The sequence below is a fragment of the Podarcis pityusensis genome (genome assembly GCF_964106645.2).
Source record: "Podarcis pityusensis genome assembly, chromosome: 5".
Taxonomy (NCBI): domain Eukaryota; kingdom Metazoa; phylum Chordata; class Lepidosauria; order Squamata; family Lacertidae; genus Podarcis; species Podarcis pityusensis.
Window position 1 is genome coordinate 70,857,510 of NC_138032.1, and position 17,095 is coordinate 70,874,604.

The 17,095-nt window shown below is 43.2% G+C and overlaps 1 protein-coding gene across 1 annotated transcript in view; it reads left to right on the forward strand.

Annotated features, from left to right (window-relative positions):
* Positions 1-17,095, forward strand: part of CDH23 (cadherin related 23) — a 412,975-nt gene that overhangs the window by 261,120 nt on the left and 134,760 nt on the right. The window contains exons 18-21 of the mRNA XM_081004664.1: positions 964-1,036; positions 1,950-2,066; positions 5,138-5,250; positions 12,261-12,368. Of these exons, the coding sequence (XP_080860790.1) occupies positions 964-1,036; positions 1,950-2,066; positions 5,138-5,250; positions 12,261-12,368 (411 nt within the window). The remainder of the gene's footprint in view (positions 1-963; positions 1,037-1,949; positions 2,067-5,137; positions 5,251-12,260; positions 12,369-17,095) is intronic.

Consider the following 17,095-nt stretch of genomic DNA (forward strand, 5'->3'; position numbering starts at 1 on the left):
CTGGAAGGATTTTTTTTATCTCAACTAAAGCATCCATGTCAAATGGCCATTCAACTTCTGCTTAAAAACCTCCAAGGAAGGAGAGTCCACCACCTTCTGAGGGAGTCTACTCCACTGTCAACAGTTCATTAGTACGCTTCCGAGCACAATTCAAAGTGTTGGTGCTGACCTTTAAAGCCCTAAACGGCCTTGGTCCTGTATACCCGAAGGAGCATCTCCACCCCCATTGTTCAGCCCGGATACTGAAATCCAGCACCGAGGGCCTTCTGGTGGTTCCCTCATTGGGAGAAGTGAGGTTATAGGGAACCATACAGAGGGCCTTCTTGGTAGTGGTGCCTGCCCTGTGGAACGCCCTCCCTTCAGATGTGAAGGAAATAAGCAGCTATCTTATATTTAAAAGACATCTGAAGGCAGCCCTGTTTAGGGAAGTTTTAAATATTTAATGCTGTATTGTTTTTAACACTCAATTGGAAGCCGCCCAGAGTGGCTGGGGAAACTCAGCCAGATGGGCGGGGTATAAATAATACATTATTGTTGTTGTTGTTGTTGTTGTTGTTGTTAATTTCATAAAAAAGTTCTTCCTGGTGTTTAGTCGGAAGTCAACTTTATTCCGATTGCTCAATCTTCAAGACAGATTCCCTATCTCCCCGTGACTTTGGAAACAGGTGTAGAGGGTCATCTGTTATTGCAGCTTGAAATGCAGAATTGTTTCCTCAATGTTCATTCCATGTTTTGTTCTGGTGGCTCAGTGTTCATATTGTGTCAAAGCTTGTATTATATTAACAAAATAAAATGGGATGCTGAATGAAATAGTAGTAAAAAACCAAATGCGTCGCTTTTTTCTTCTAATATATGAGACTGCGCTGTGTTTTGAGGTGTTTTGCATTATGCTTCATCATAACACTATTGCTACTAGGTTAGATGTTTATGTTGTGTGCTGTTTTTTCTCTTTTATCTTTGTAGGATGAAAATGACAACCCACCCACGTTCAGCAAGCCTTCCTATGTCATCACAGTCATGGAGGATATTATGGCAGGTTTGTGAGCTGCTCCTGTCATTTCTGACACTGCCTTGTTTCTCTAAGCAATAGTTAAAACTAATCATAGTTCTGAGCCCTGACATAACAGCAAACACGGTTCGTTGAAAACAAGTGAAAACTTCCAATCTCCTCTTTGTAACCACACCATAAACTAGATCATCATTTAGTGCTATGTTCACACCAAGTCAAGCTGTTCCTTAGAGTACAGCTCAAGCCATAAAATTCTATCTTTCTGGGAGCCATGTGCCCTACTTGTCTCTCTGCTTCCTGCATTCCTTGGCTACTTGAATGAAATTCACTTTTCATGTACAAATCTTGAACCGGAAATTAAAATAAGGCTGCAAGCCTAAGCATGTTTACTTGAAAGTCAGCTCCAGCAAAACCAATAGGACTTGTTTCAGGACCAATATGTTTCAAATGAGAACATTAAAACAAAATCTGCCATTATTATTTCCCTCCCAGAAATCTAATGTTTTCCACAGAACGACCCCACCCCCCCTCTGAAATTCACTTTGCTCTTCTGTGCCCCTCTCAGCATATATTCTGGTACTGTAGGTAATATTATTCCCATTCAGTGTCACCTGCCATAGAGTGATAGGATGACTTTAGTAAGTGGCAAATGTGGAATATCCTTACTACTTAATAAGCACTTTCACTTACTCTTTAGAACACATTAGCTTACATTAAGGGCGGGAGGACCACACCATGTTTCAGTGAATACAGAAGCAAAGTAATGGTAGAAAGTCTTAACCACTTGGTTACTTGGATGTCTGTACTAGGCTTATGTTCCAATGACATCTTCAATCCTAAATCAGATTAATTTCAAACTACTCTAATTTGGCTGAAGAATCAAGCTAGTGGTGTGCCTGAAAAATGAGAATCCCCCATCACCTTATTATTTTTCTCCAAGGAGCAACAGTGCTGTTTCTAAATGCCACTGATTTGGATCGGTCAAGAGAATATGGCCAGGAGTCCATTATCTACTCACTGGAAGGGTCTTCTCATTTTCGAATCAATGCTCGCTCAGGTAAGCACAACCACAATATTCTTTTTCCTTCCATGCTTAGTCCATCATGTCTTTGCAATTGTTATCTTTATTCTCTTCTGTCTCTTCTACTCTCCCTCATTTTTGCCATGCTGCCCAGCCACAAAAGAAACAAAGTATTTTGAGTGTCAAAATAATGACTCTTCAGCACATTATAATTCCCATACAGTGTAATCATTAGGCTATTTTTGTGACATTCTTCAAGGTGGGTGTGCAAATTTCCCATAATCCAAATCTACACATACTCTACAAATCAAGGCAGATTGCCTTAAGGTACGGAAAACTACACCAGGATAAGGCAGTCTTATCAGTGCTGTTCTCGGGGTCTCCCTAGTTTTCATACTGAAAATTTAAAATATTCTAATTAGGGATGGTGGGATTATTATTTTTTCAGAGAGAGGGATTTTTAGATTCTTCTCTTATTCCTTCACCTAGAAAAGGAAAAAGAAATTCTCAAACTATTCCCCATCATTTTTTGTCATTCCTCCACCCACAATGCCAAGGAACGGCCCCAGGTCCAGGGCCCTGTGGAGGATGTAAAATGAAGACCAGATGCTGAGACTTGTAGGGGGAAAAGAAAAGAGCTGTGCTATTGCCACTGCTGATGGTGAAACTTTTGGAGAATTTATTCTTCCCTGGAGAATTGCAGCAATGTGTTTCCCCCAATTTCTCTTACCACAAATACAGTGCAGAACTTTGAGAGGCTACTTCCACTCAAAATACCGTATTTTTCGCTCCATAAGATGCACCTGACCATAAGACACACCTAGTTTTTAGAGGGGGAATGCAAGGAAAAAAATATTCTTTAAAGGGAGCGCTGAGCAGAGCCTGTATGCATCCCAGGCTCTGCTCAGCGCGCCCTTTCAGGAGCCATGCGGAGCGTGTGTGTGATGGGCTGCCCTTCTCCCTCCTCGGGGAAAAGCCCCCAAGAGCCACACACATGCTCCGCGTGGCTCTTTAAAGGGAGCGCGGCTCTTGTGGGCTTTTCCGGGAGCTGGGGGAAGGGACTGAGGGGCTGCCCTCTGTCCCTTCCCCCACCTCCCGGAAAAGCCAGCAAGAGCCGTGCACTCTTCAAAGGGAGCGCGGCTCTTGGGGGCTTTTCCGGGAGGTGGGGGAAGGGACAGAGGGGCTAAGCCAGAAGCTAGCACTCCCTCTTGCTGTTCTGGCTTCTGAGGTAGCCGCACAGCCTGCATTCGCTCCATAAAACGCACACACATTTCCCCTTACTTTTTAGGAGGGAAAAGGTGCGCCTTATAGAGCGAAAATTACGGTATGCATGAGCCACAAGATTCAGTTGGGACCTGGAATTGGCACTTCAGAAAACAGCCCACCTTGATCCAAAGTGGTTTATAGGCTGTCCAGTTTGCCCTGAGGTCCATCCAAGTTGGCTTTGTTCCCCATTTACAACTGGGAAATTAATAATAATAATAATAATAATAATAATAATAATAACAATAATAATAATAATAATGGCTATAGCTTTATTTCCTTTTGACCAGGGATGGGGAACATTTTTCAGCCTGGGTGTCACATTCCCTTCTAAGGATCTCATTTACTGAGATCCTACAGGTTCTCCTGTCTTCAGTGGTAAAGCAGGTTCTGGGCCTTTTCAGAGGGGGGCACTATATAAGTTTTAGGTGCAAAATAAAGTAACACACTCTGAAGTTTTAATCTGCTGGGGTTTTAGAGATACAATACTTAATGTTTGTTTGTTTGTTTGTTTGTTTGTTTGAAAACAAACATGTTCATGTAGAGTTATTCAGACTGAATAATGATATTATGTTTGCTTATCATTTTTTCATCCCTGCCTCAAAACATCCCTTGATGAGGCAGGATATTATTATTATTATTATTATTATTATTATTATTACTACTACTACTACTACTTTTGCTATTTCCATTCTATATCGCTGGATAGCGATGTTTTAGCCCAAGTACACAAAGTTCAGTTGAAACGTATCGTGTAGTTTATCATAGATATCATTTTCCTAATTTCCAAGTAATTTGGAAAAAAGCTTAGCAAGGTTTTTGTTACGAGATCAAGTTCGGCCATGATGACCCTCCTTGTTGAAATATTCTGTAGGGAGATAGATGCATTCAGAAGGGAGGAGAAATGAAGAAATGTTATATTTCAGTTCTGTGGTTTAGGAACAGAAGAACTTTTCCGTAGAAGTATCCTCACTGAAATTAGCTGAAACTGCTCTGTGAAGGTGTGCCTAATTGGATGTAACTTTGTGGGCAAAGTAGAGCAATCCATCACTGAGACACACTATTTTTTTATTTAAAAAATCCCCCACTGATTAATTCCCCCCCCCCCCAGTCTACAGATTAATGGATATCACAGGAACTTGGGAGGCAAATGTATTTTAGTAAAACCTTTGACCTCTTGCAGTTCTGTGATCTAGATTAGTTTTTAACCCCATCTCTGATATACCTGCTGTGAGAAGCAACCTACAATCGAAGAGAACTGAAATGCATAATTGTGTTGTAGAAGCTGAATTCTAGAGGTGAGGTGCGGGGACTGTGGAAGGGCTGGTGAATAGATTATCCCATCTGGTTTAGCGCAGACGTTTTTGGCCCCTTTTCAGCAAAATGGCTGTAAATGAAAGTCCAATTAGAGGAGAGTCCTGCAACATCAGAAAATAATTAAAGAAGTAGGAGGTAGAGGCCCAGTTTCCAGGTATCACTAAAGCTCTGCCAAAGGCATACATTTGAAGGAAATCCCCTCAAAAAGGGGGGGGGGAATCATGGGATGACCAACTTGGATGGCCTCTGAATATCTGATACTGGGACTCATAAGTGTGTAGAGTTCTATTACCCTCCATGTCCTGCTTGTGTAGCCTTCCTGTAGGTATCTGGTTGGCCCCTGTGGAACCAGGAGCAGATGGGCTTTTCTTCTGATCCCACAGGGGTCTTCCTATGCCCCTAGGTGCTGTTCTCTGTGACCTATAACAAGGAAAACTCTTTCCTGTCTACTGTATGTTGCTGAACCACAAACATTCAGCCTACGAGCTCTCCCTTCTCTTTTCACCTTCCTCTCTTGCCTTCTTCAGGGGAAATCACCACAACATCTCTGCTGGACCGGGAAGCTAAATCTGAATACATACTCATTGTGCGAGCAGTAGATGGCGGTGTGGGTCACAACCAGAAAACAGGCATTGCCACTGTGAGTTGAAATTATTCATTTCCCCTGCCGTGATGTGTGTTGTTGTTGTTTTAAAATCATGATGCACATTGCTGGGCTGCAGCGCCCATCATCCCTGACTACAGTGGTACCTCGGGTTACAGATGCTTCAGGTTATGTGTTTTCGGGTTGTGCACCGTGCTGAACCTGGAAGTACTGGAACTGGTTCCTTCTGGGTTTCGGCACTTGTGCATGCGCAGAAGTGCTAAATTGCGCTTTGTGCATGCACAGAAATGCCGAATTGCAACCCACACATGCACAGACATGGTGCTGCAGGTTGCAAATGCTGCGGGTTGCGAACGTGCCTCCCACATGGATCATGTTCGCAACCCGAGGTTCCACTGTATTAGCCAGACTGTTTGGGACAGATGGGAGTTGGTACCCAGTATCATTTGGAAGAACAATCAACTCTTTTCAACTCTGTGAACCAGCACGTTAACTGGGTTCCTTCTTGCCCAATACCACCCAAGCCTACATAAGGAAACTGAAATGATCCCTCACCCGCCTGCCTCCAGTCCCAGTTTTATTTAAATACCTTGCAAGGGAAAGGGCTTCTTTGGCTGTGAAGGGTTGTCCTCGAGGAGTGATTTATCTTGGATTGTTAAAAAGAGACTGAAGGCAACAGGGAGAGAAAGATGCTGCTACCAACAGTTATCTTGCCTCAGCCTCCAGGAGATGGTCAGAATGATAGGGCAGCCTTTTCCTTTCTCCTCTCTTTTCCGCTCTTGTCACTGGGCAGCCCTTACACATGAGATGTTCCTCAACATGACAGGCCTCCTTGCACCCATCTCCAGAATGGACATTATTTCATTCACCTAGGTTTTGCATCCTAATGAGGATGGCATTTTGAGACACTTGGGTTTTTTATTTGCCTCAGGTGGGAAATCACATTTCCACACATTTTGTGTGATCTGCTCTCTCTCTCTTTCCCTCCCCCCCCCCCCGCCCCCGAGTATAGACTCTGGAATAAATTAAATGTCTTACAGATGCCTCCTCCCATCTCTTTGTAATTGTGTGGCTTTGCAATCAAGCAGAGAGATCTGGTAACCCCATCGTAAAGAGTTTGAAACACTGAAGTAAAGGAATAATGATCAATCCTACCAGGAGGCCTGGGGCAACTTCAGGGCTTCAAATCCTCAACTTAGCTATGAATCTCACTGGGTATGACCTGGGGGGGAGTAGTCACTGGCTCTCAGCCTGGCCTACTTTGCAGGGTTGTTGTGCAGATAGAAGAGGGAAGAACCACATATACCACCTTGAGCCCCCTGTAGAAAATACGGAGTATCACTGTGATATTCCGCATGCACAGTAGCCCTAAACACACAAGGCACAACCAAGCAGAAAGTGCCCCCCCCCCCGCAGAAGCCCCTTTCAAATCAGTATGCACCCAAGCAAGGCCACTGCTCTGCAGAGCCAAGCTGGCATGCTCAACATGGCAGCCCCAGCCTGCCTTTCCCGAAATGAATGTGCACATGGGAGTGGAGAGGGCAAAAACATGATTATGAACAGAAGCAGAACTATTTTGTTATTGCTGGGAAGGAAAGCAAGAGACACAGCACAGAACGCACATGCCGACATGGTCCTTTCCTGAAATATTTTCCCTGCCCCCTTGTCACCTCCCCCTTTATTAGCTGGTGTCCTTTGGCAATTTCCTTTCTTTTGTATCAGTATTGCTGCTTTCAAGCCTCCTCTCATTTCTTCTTGGTATTTGCTCTCTCTCTGTGCGTGTGTCTTGTCCTCTTTCTTTCTTTCTTTCTTTCTTTCTTTCTTCCCTTCTCATTTTTACTGTGTTATTTTCCCCATCCATTCACACATTATTACAGAATGAGTAAGCTGGGTCCCTGCTGGCCAGATACTCTTCAAACAATCAGCCACTGCTCAGTCTGCCAGGTGACTGCCCCAGGGCACCTAACTAATAGGAATTTCAAACACTTTAAATAATTTACCAGGGCGGTGAGAAACCAAGGCAACTGTCTTGATTGCATGTCTGAGCTTCTCTGGTGTGCTCCTGGCACTATACTCTCAGGGCACAAAATCCCATAAGTTGCTTCACCAAATTATCACTGCCCCCCCCCCTTTTCCCCTTTCAACTTTCTTATCAAAGCTTGCATTTTCAAAGGAATTAATTTTTTCGTTGGCTTTCCAGATCTCCAGAAATAGCTTGGTGATATCATGCCTGTGTCTGTCTTAGAAATGTGTATAAGTGCTTTCCAGGTAGTATTTTTTAACTATAGAAATGGCTTGATTGGGACTATTTCAGCAGGAATTTCCTGTCAAAGTCTTGTCAGATGAGCAGGGACTACTTTTTCAAAATGGATTTTCTCCCATTTAAAGCCTTCAGAGGGCTAGTTCACATATGCATGTTCAAAAGTCCTTATCAGTTTTTACTGCTGAGTTGTTTAGGAATATACCTAGAAAAAAGCACACCAAGAACTCAGGCCAATGTAAGTTTCAATAGTGGGAGTGGTCCCTACAAAACGCATTCAGGTGGGCATTATCGACATGTGGGTTGAAAGATGATCGAGTGCGGAATTGAGAAGGTGATATCTGGGAATTGCCAAAATGGCATCTTAATTTTACAAGGCGTATAATTTTGAAGATGTCAATTCCGCACTTGATCATCTTTCAACCCACAAATCGATAATGGCCGCCTGAATGCGTTTTGTAGGAACCACTCCCACTATTGAAACTTACATTGGCCTGAGTTCTTGGTGTGCTTTTTTGGGGTATATTTAATAACAAGAACTCCAACTTATTTAGAGTTGTTTAGGAAGGCATGTAATTGGCAGTGTGTCGGCGAGGGTATTTGGGTGTCCCCTAGTTTGTCTTGTATTTCTTGTATGGGTTTATTATTTTTGTTGAAGTCTTATAGAAGATAGAAGCTTTTGGCTTGCCATGTATTTACCGTATTTTTTGCTCTATAAGACTCACTTTTTCCCTCCTAAAAAGTAAGGGGAAATGTGTGTGCGTCTTATGTGGTGAATGCAGGCTGCACAGCTATCACAGAAGCCAGAACAGCAAGAGGGATTGCTGTGGTCTGGTGCGTCTTATAGAGCGAAAAATACGGTATGTGAAAACAATTATCAGCTATAGATAATTTTATCTATAGCTGATCCTTTACCACAGCTACAATTTTCATATTACCCCGTGCCAATTTATATACATTCAGCTGTGTTGAATAATCAAACGGTACACATGTATGTATAGACCAAAACTGAAAGAATCTTCCAGCTCCCACTACCAGTAATTCATTTTTTAGTCTTGGGTAAGTTAATGGGATCCCTCTACCTTACAACTTGACTTGCCTTCCTCTGGTTTTTGGAGTGAGGCGGGACTGACACCACTTTCTCCTTCCACTTTCTCCTATCTTGATCAGATTTGTCACTTTCTTCCATTTTCCTTCCTCTTCTTAAATCTCGACGGCATTGCATGTCCCTTCTTAAAATGCCCAGAGGGAGTTGTGTTTAAATTGTTCAGGAGTATCGTGTCATTGCAAATACCAATTTGGTGTCATCTGCTGTATAGCATTACTATATGTGTGCAAGTGCTATATTTATCACAGCAACTAACAAAACAAGAGATTAATTTCTCAGTGAAACATTTCAGCTTTCAGTTGCTCTGAAATGATGTGTTTGTGTGACATAGATATAAAAAAAACTGCTACGAGCAGATAATAATAATAATAATAGTTTTATTGTTTATGCCCCGCCTATCTGGCTGGGTTTCCCATGTCAGACATTAAAAGCTTTCCTGATGTTTCCTAAAAGTTGTGTCATTCTTTATCTCCCTGACATCGGATGGGAGGGCGTCCCACAGGGAGGGTGCCACGGCCAAGAAGGATGTTGAAGCAGCATTTTGAGAACTTCTGGTGACGTACCTGCTTTGTGAAGTCTTTGCTCACATTCCTGTATAGGAACAGATGTATAGAAACAGTTAGAATTGTAGCTGACAAAATTAGTAACGCCACTCTGTTGCTTCACAGCACTGTCCACACCCAGGGGTGCAATTTAGGTAGGCCGGGCAGACAGTCTCCCTTGTGTACTGTATAATCATGCCAAAGCCCCCAATCCTTCTGTTTAGACACAAGTGACTGTTTGTCTGCTAAAGTTATCTAGGTGTAAAAGAAAAAGAAAAAGATTGCAACAGATGTTCTTAGCATACATTGGGAGTTTTTTGTTTTGCTTTTTTTGCGAAATTGTACCCTTTGAACCTCACTGAATTCCTCTGCAAGCCTGCATACACACACAGCTAAAATCTCCTGTGCCGAATCTTCACAGTCTCAAATGGTGCTGCTGTTCCTCAGTCACCAAGTGTTAACTGCAGGCATACAAAGGTAGCCTTTACTCTTCACAGACTGCTTGTGTGAGAACAGCCCACTTTGCACAGGCTAATAAACCAGACTAATAAACCAGTACTAGTGGGTCTCTGGGAATAGCACTGGTGGCATGTTTTTCTTCTTGATTATAATTTATTTTCAGTTTCTGCCCACGATGATGAAATATACTGGACTCCATAGGAGATACACAATAACAGTGTAATTACCTCCTATTTGCCATGTTGACTGATTACCCCCTGAGCTAGCCTCTTAACACTATTGAGAACATGAATATGAACATGATTGTAGAAATGCACACCTGTCTTACTGTTTCAGCTTGGAAGGAAAAAGCAGCAGGAGCTTTTAACAGTGTGACCGTATACATGCCTACTCTGAAGTAAGCCCCAGGGAGTTCAGAAGGGCTTACTTCCAGGTAACTACAGAATTGCAGCCAAAGACCTGGATTCAGCTAATCCGTCCCACTAGCGAAAGCCCCAGTGCAAGGTCTTCCACAATGGAGGTTTTTGCCCCCCTCTTGCCACTTTCCCCCTGCTCCCCACCACCACCAGTTGGCTTCAGGAGGGTCGAGCAGACCCCCATAATAGCATGCAGCAGGGAGCAGAGGGGAGATTGTTGCATCTAGCAAGCTGGAATGCTTGTACTGACAGAACAATCTACTTAGTGCTATGCAGAATTCCTCCCTAAATATGTTCTTAAAATTCCAATTTATTATAGGTGCTAATTTAGCTGAAGGCTAAAGGGAGTGTAAGAACCTGAAGCTCAAACAGAAGATTTTTGGGAGTGAGTTTTTTCCAGCTGTTAACATTCTGGCATTGTCATAGGAGCAAAGAGCCTCACTAGGTTTAAAACAGACTTTGATAAATTTATGAATGACGCTGTGTGGCTCCTTCTCTGGTCTTTTGGGTTCAAGGAAGATTCCCCTTTATCTCTCAGTTGAATGCCTCCCTGCCCTTTTCTTGTGCCCTCTAGCACTACGGCTAGAGAAACTAGGTTGACTACCCATCTAAATTTATTTTGAGGTGATTTGATACATGAATTTCTCAGGACAAATATACAGAGATGGTGACAATGTGTGTGTGTTGTTGTTTTGTGTGGAGCCGCATTAGATTGCCCTCCCCCGCCCCCAGGGCTAGAGTAAGGACCAGACACAAGTGTTTGTTAAAACAAGCCACCACAACTCCATTGATTACAGAGAAGTAAGCAGAATTGGCATGCCACAGGAGTCTTCAAGTACACCCTCCTTCTGAGGGAGTGGGTCACTGGGAGAGGGTCTTCTCATTTGTGGTGGCCTGTTTGTGGAATTGTTCCCCAAGGTAGGTTCACCTGGTATCTCAAATGATCTATTTTTATATTGTAAACCGCCCTGTGATCCTTGGATGAAGGGTGGTATAGCAATATAAGAAATAATATTAACAATACAGTGGTATCTCGGGTTACAGACGCTTCAGGTTACAGACTCCGCTAACCCAGAAATAGTACCTAGGGTTAAGAACTTTGCTTCAGGATGAGAACAGAAATTGTGTGACGGTGGCGCAGCAGCAGTGGGAGGCCCCATTAGCTAAAGTTGTACCTCAGGTTAAGAACAGTTTCAGGTTAAGAACGGACCTCCAGAACGAATTAAGTTCTTAACCTGAGACACTACTGTATCTTTTTTGTCTGCCCCTCAAAGCCTTTTTATTTTCCCAGGCTTTGGGTAGCTGATGTATTTCTACTTTGCTTGTGTTATTGATCCTTGCTTTTACTCTGCTTTTTTAATCTGTTGCCTTGAACATTTTAATTGAAGACTATTATAAAACGATTTCAATCCATTAAATAAATAAACAAACCACAATGGCGCCCATTCATTTGGTACTGGTAGATAGGATGGCCAAAAAGGAATGGTTTGCTGTGGACAGTCCATTTTTCAGATGCTCCTCCATGTCAACTTGTACCTTTTGTGTTCCAGTTCTTCCCTTCTGCTAGTCTGATATGTAATGACACTGCTCTGATCTGCTGCTTGGTGTTTGGCCATATAAACACTTCTGACAGGAGCTAACAACATTGGTGCTAAACCACACTGCCAAAAAAAATTATAGTCATGTATATGAGATTTAAACCCAAGCCTCAGAAGTTCAGCCAAGGAATAGAAGCGACATGTGACTTTTAAAGTTAGCACTCCCTACTTTGTCCTGTATAATCCAGTAGCAGAGGAATTACTCAGCAAATTGTGAATAACCCAGACAACAATAATGGAAGTGGCTGGGGGGGGGGGGAGATGACATTAGTCAGATTTGTTTATTTATTGTGACTCACACGCTTGTGAAGAGAGGGTTCCTGCCCTGCTGTCAAGCAGTCACAGCACAGAATTCTGAAAGCTTCCCTGGTGAGCAGAGCCTCCTCTTCCAGAATAAGCATTGGCGTTGCTGAGTGAATCAAATGGGCCTCCAGAGGCAACATCTTGCTAAAAGCTGCATCGCGTGTGACAGGGGCATTAGGACAGACGTAAAGGAGAGTGTCTTTGTCAGACGTCGTCATCGTGTTTCTGTCTGGCATTCCTAACCTGTATGAAAACCGTGTTCTGAGGTTGCCGGTGCAGATACAGGAGCGATAAAAGGAAGCTGGCCAAAATGTGTGTTGCTTTATTAAAGGCTGTATTTACAACTGTAATTCTTTCCAGGTAAACATCACTTTACTGGACATTAATGATAACTACCCCGTGTGGAAGGATGAGCCATACTTCATTAACTTAGTAGAGATGACTCCTCCAGACTCGGATGTCACAACGGTATGTGCTGGTGGGGAGGGGGGAAACATACCCACAATTCTTTCTGTAGTTCAGAACCACCATTTTAATGTATTATGTAGATGTGCAGATTTATTTATTTTTAAAGCAGGTATGAAATAAAAAGTAATTGGCATACATAGTCTTCAGGTATGTTTGGCACACTTTACCCAAAAGAAATACTCATAAACACCGTTCTGATGTTGCGTGGGGGCCCAGGGGGGCTTACAGAAGAAGGGAGAATCACACACAGACCAACAGAAGCAGTTCACCTGGAGGGGTGGAGCCAGAATGCTAACTTCCCACAGCTGTGTTGCTGCTGCTTACTGGGAGGGGGAGAGATCAGGGCTCTGCAGGGGCACATGTGGAGTCAATCAGGCATTCCCACTGACTTCCTCATTACCACATCACTTCCCCTTCCAGTAAGCATCATTGCTTGTCCAGATATATTTGCTCAGAAGCAAGACTCCTCGAGACTCTTGGGTAAGTGTGCCAAAGATTGCAGCCTCATTCTCTTAACTTTGGATTTTGGAGGCTTGGTTGTGGTTGCTCACTGGCGGTGCAAACACAATTTGAATATGGGCAGAAGCATTCCCTCCCGTGAACACAAAGAGACAGTGCCTGTTAACAGGCTGTGAGAGTCCCTGCTTCCAGGACCTGACACTGGCTTCTTACACATCTTCCACAGCCTGATATTAGTGCAGTTCAGGTACAAATAAGCGTTAAAGCCAGTTTTCTATTCTGGCAATTAAAGTGCCGTGGCAACATAAGAAGTCGAATTTCCCTGGATAAAGGCCGGTCAGTAGATAGCCATTTTTAATTCTATGTTTCAGAATGTACTAATAGAATAGGGATAGAGATCATTAGATTAGGAGCTGATGGATTGTCCTTCATTAACCAATGAGAATGCATTGCTAGCTATCCCTCTTTTTATATTCGATTGTTGAGTCTTGCATTGCAAACAGGTTACATGGCTGGGCTAGAACTCCTGATAAAATAAAGGCAGTAAATCCCATATTCATTTTCACAGCTTTCCTTGCTTTTGAATGGCATGCAGTGAAAATAAATTATTGAATGTTACTATTATCCATTAAGGGCGAAGGGGAATCAGCAAAAGGTGTGATAGAAACCAAGAATGGCCAGCTGGTAGTCTGCAGGTAACACCAGGCGCATACACAAAAAGATCAATGTAATTAAAAGAGAGAGATTAAAAGCATTGTTATTTATTAAATTTATATATCACCCTTCAACAAAGCATGCACTGAACAGAATACAGAAGTTGTCAGTTTATCACATAACTCTAAAATCCAACACCTGATTGCAGTGTTTGCACATTAACGTTTTGTCAGGGAACTGCTCATGATGTCCTCTGCACACCAGCCAACAGGGAGCCTTCTGTCACGCTACATCACAGCATCTCTGGCCCCCATGGTCTGTGAGAGCTGCTGCTTGTGGGGCCAGATTCTGCCTGCCTTTACGCTGCTTAATAGAAGCAGACACAGCTAGCGTATCCATGCAGGGAGACCACTGCCTTATCCCCAATAATCCTAGGTGCTAGAGTAGGTTCTATTGAACCAAAACAAACTTTTTTTTTTTCCTGAGTAGGCATGGTTAGGTTCTCACTAACTAGGCTGCAATCCTAGTTCAGGAATGCCTGCCTGCTTTTGAATTTGCTGCAGCAATTACAGTGGGAAATAAAGCACTATATCAAGGGCCATGTGCTTCCACCTGATTACGGAAGAGCAATGCTTCAGCAGCCCCAGAGGACACTATTGTGGAAAGGACCTTACAGCAAAGATTGACCCATTCCTTAAGAGCTTCACTTATTTGGGGTTTTTTGGTTATTTAAAGCATTTTTGCCCTACTCTAAAAGAGTCCCCTACACACACACTTTCACCACACATACACCCAAATGTATAAGGCTGGCAGACCCTAGTCTAAATTCGTCAGTCTGCGGTTTGTGAACAAATACTTGTCGGAAGGATTACGGCCCTTTATTTTTAACATAATGACCAATTCATCTTGCTGTAAAGACGTGTGGATTGCCAGTAACTGTTAGCAATGATTATTTATTTATTGCAATTAAAGGCGTAGCCTCTGTAAGGTTAGCGATAAAACAGTTTGCAATAAAGCAAAATTGCAAGCGAAATTAATCATGAACTGGCCATTTAACCCTCTTTTGCTTCATCTGCAGCCATTCCCAGTCCTTCACTGGGGAGTTTGGGCATCAGAATTTCAACTGGAATACAAGAGCAGGCTTATAACCAGTAACAACGTAGGTCAGCAGATGGCATACATCTTCTTTAGTACAGTGGTTTTCAAACTTATCTTACAGTGGTACCTCGGTTTATGAACTTAATTCGTTCTGGAAGTCCATTCTTAAACCAAAGTGTTCTTAAACCAAGGCGCGCTTTCCCTACTGAGGCCTCCCGCCGCCAGTACCCTTCCACCGTTTGGCTTCCATACATCTTCTGAGGCAAAGTTCGCTAACCAGAACACCTACTTCCGGTTTTGTGGAGTTCGTACACCAAATAGTTTGTTAACAGAGCTGTTCGTAGACCGAGGTACCGCTGTATAGGAAACCTCAGAATTTCTTGGAAACTTAACAGAGTTCCTTAATGGAAAGGGATATATGCTCCTTTCGTGATGGGAAATGGTAAAGTTCCAATATGTCTGGTTAATGCTAGCATGAACAAAGTGTGTCTCTTAAAGCATAGCACAGAATCCTATGTGACCCACTAAGGTTCCGTGAAAGATGAGCAGGTAGTTTTTCTCAGCAGACAAGTCAATATATAGGAGGTTTCCTGAAGGGGGTAGAAAAAGAAAAGGTTAGTGGTATGTATTTATTTAGTCATATGAAGACTGACAGTCGCTGCATCCCCCCCCCCCCAAGCCCACCCCACGCTGGTATTCATTGGATTCTGAAGCACCAAGGCTACATAATTTATTCCACATCCAGTTCCTGTACCATGAACTCTGTTTCCTCTGCTGTGGTTCTGGACCTTAATGTGATTTGGAAGGCATAAAATCATAGTCCTCACATTGTACTCACAGTTCCCACCCTTTTGCAAACATGGCATAGTCATTCATAATGTGTGTGTGTGTGTGCGCGCGCGCACGCGCGCACATTAGGGTTGCCTCCGTGTGTTTTAAAGTAAAATTTTGGGCCAATTTCAACTTTCCCAGCCTTGCTTGCGACCTCCTTCAAGGACCTCTCTGAAAGGCATTGATTTAAAGCCTTTCAAATCCCTCTGGCAAAATAAAAGAGAAGGAGAGGGAGAATTATTCTCCATCACACTAGGAGAAAAATGACGGGCGTGAAACAGAAAATAAATGAGGGGAAAGCGGAGAGAATCCACAAAATCATCAAACAGGAAAGACTGTTTTTTTAAAAAAACACCATAATGAAACATTAATCTTCTGGGGAGGAGGGGAAATAGCAAAGGTCTCTCGTCCAAGTTCACTGTGTAGAAATTAACTCTCAGTTACCTTAACTGGCCTTTGAGCTCCCCCTCTCTCCCCCATCCATGAACAAACTTCGCCCCCTGAGTGCCCCATCAGTCTTGACAGGGCTCTGACTCCTTGTACTTCTGTTTCTGTTAGGGAAAATGTATTGGCAACTTAACACGAAGTAGCTTTAATGAAACATGAAATCAATTGTGCATGTGCTGATCAAATACAATTTATTTCTATGTAATTAAAAAGTAATATAATGACTTCAAAATTCCAAATCTGGTTCTCATTTAGAACTCCTGCATCCAGTCAGTTTCCATTTCAAGATGTTCAATTACAGATTGATTCACTGAAGTAAATTCAGCCACCTTTTCCCCCCACCTTGAAGTAACCTTTCCAGTCTCCTTGTAGGAGACGCAATATTCTTTAAGTCGTATCTTTGTTCTTATTGCGTGTAATTTGTTGTTCGTTCCTACTGTGGGGTGATGGTTAGTGTCAGACTGTGACCCGGGAGACCAGTGTTCGAATCCCTACTCAGCCATGAAGCTCACTGGGTGACATTGGGCCAGTCACTGTCTCGGCCTAGTCTGCCATACACATGCCTTTGAGCTCCTTGGAGGAAAAGGTGGTAAATAAATATATGTAATTTAAATAAAATAAAATATAAACAGTCACTTTTGACCAGGTACCTGTAGTCCTGAAGACGACTTATTTTTCTAAGTCATCTTCAGGACTACAGGTACCTGGTCAAAAATGACTATATTTTATTTTCCACACCATCAAAATAAAAAGCATGCCACTTTAAAATAGGTCTAAATACTAAACAATAAAAACAAACAGGCCCAAGCCAGAACAGCAGCAGAAATGAAAACATTTGCAGTTTACTCGCCAGTGGGAAAACTTGCAGGGAAAAGGTGGTTGTCAGGGAACTGACATCGGAGCTAGAGGCGGAGGGAAGGCTCTCAAATGATGCTGGAGAAGGGCCCAGCAGGGAGAGAGGCAGCTCCGCAGATGGGGAAGCAAATCAGCGCAACACCAGGGATACAGGGGGGCAGGTGGGGGAATCGGCGAGAGGGCTCCAGGACTCTTCACCGGACACCAGCGGGGAGAGCACGGGTCCTCCGCTACCCACACCCTCCCTGCGCAGAAGACTTCCGCGCAGAGAGAGTAGGAGGAGACTGGGTGTCAAACAACTTTTATGTTGGAAAAGATTTAAGAAACGCCCACTGACGGATTCTGCTAGCGACTGAGGCAGCCACGAAGTGAAGGGCTGCCCA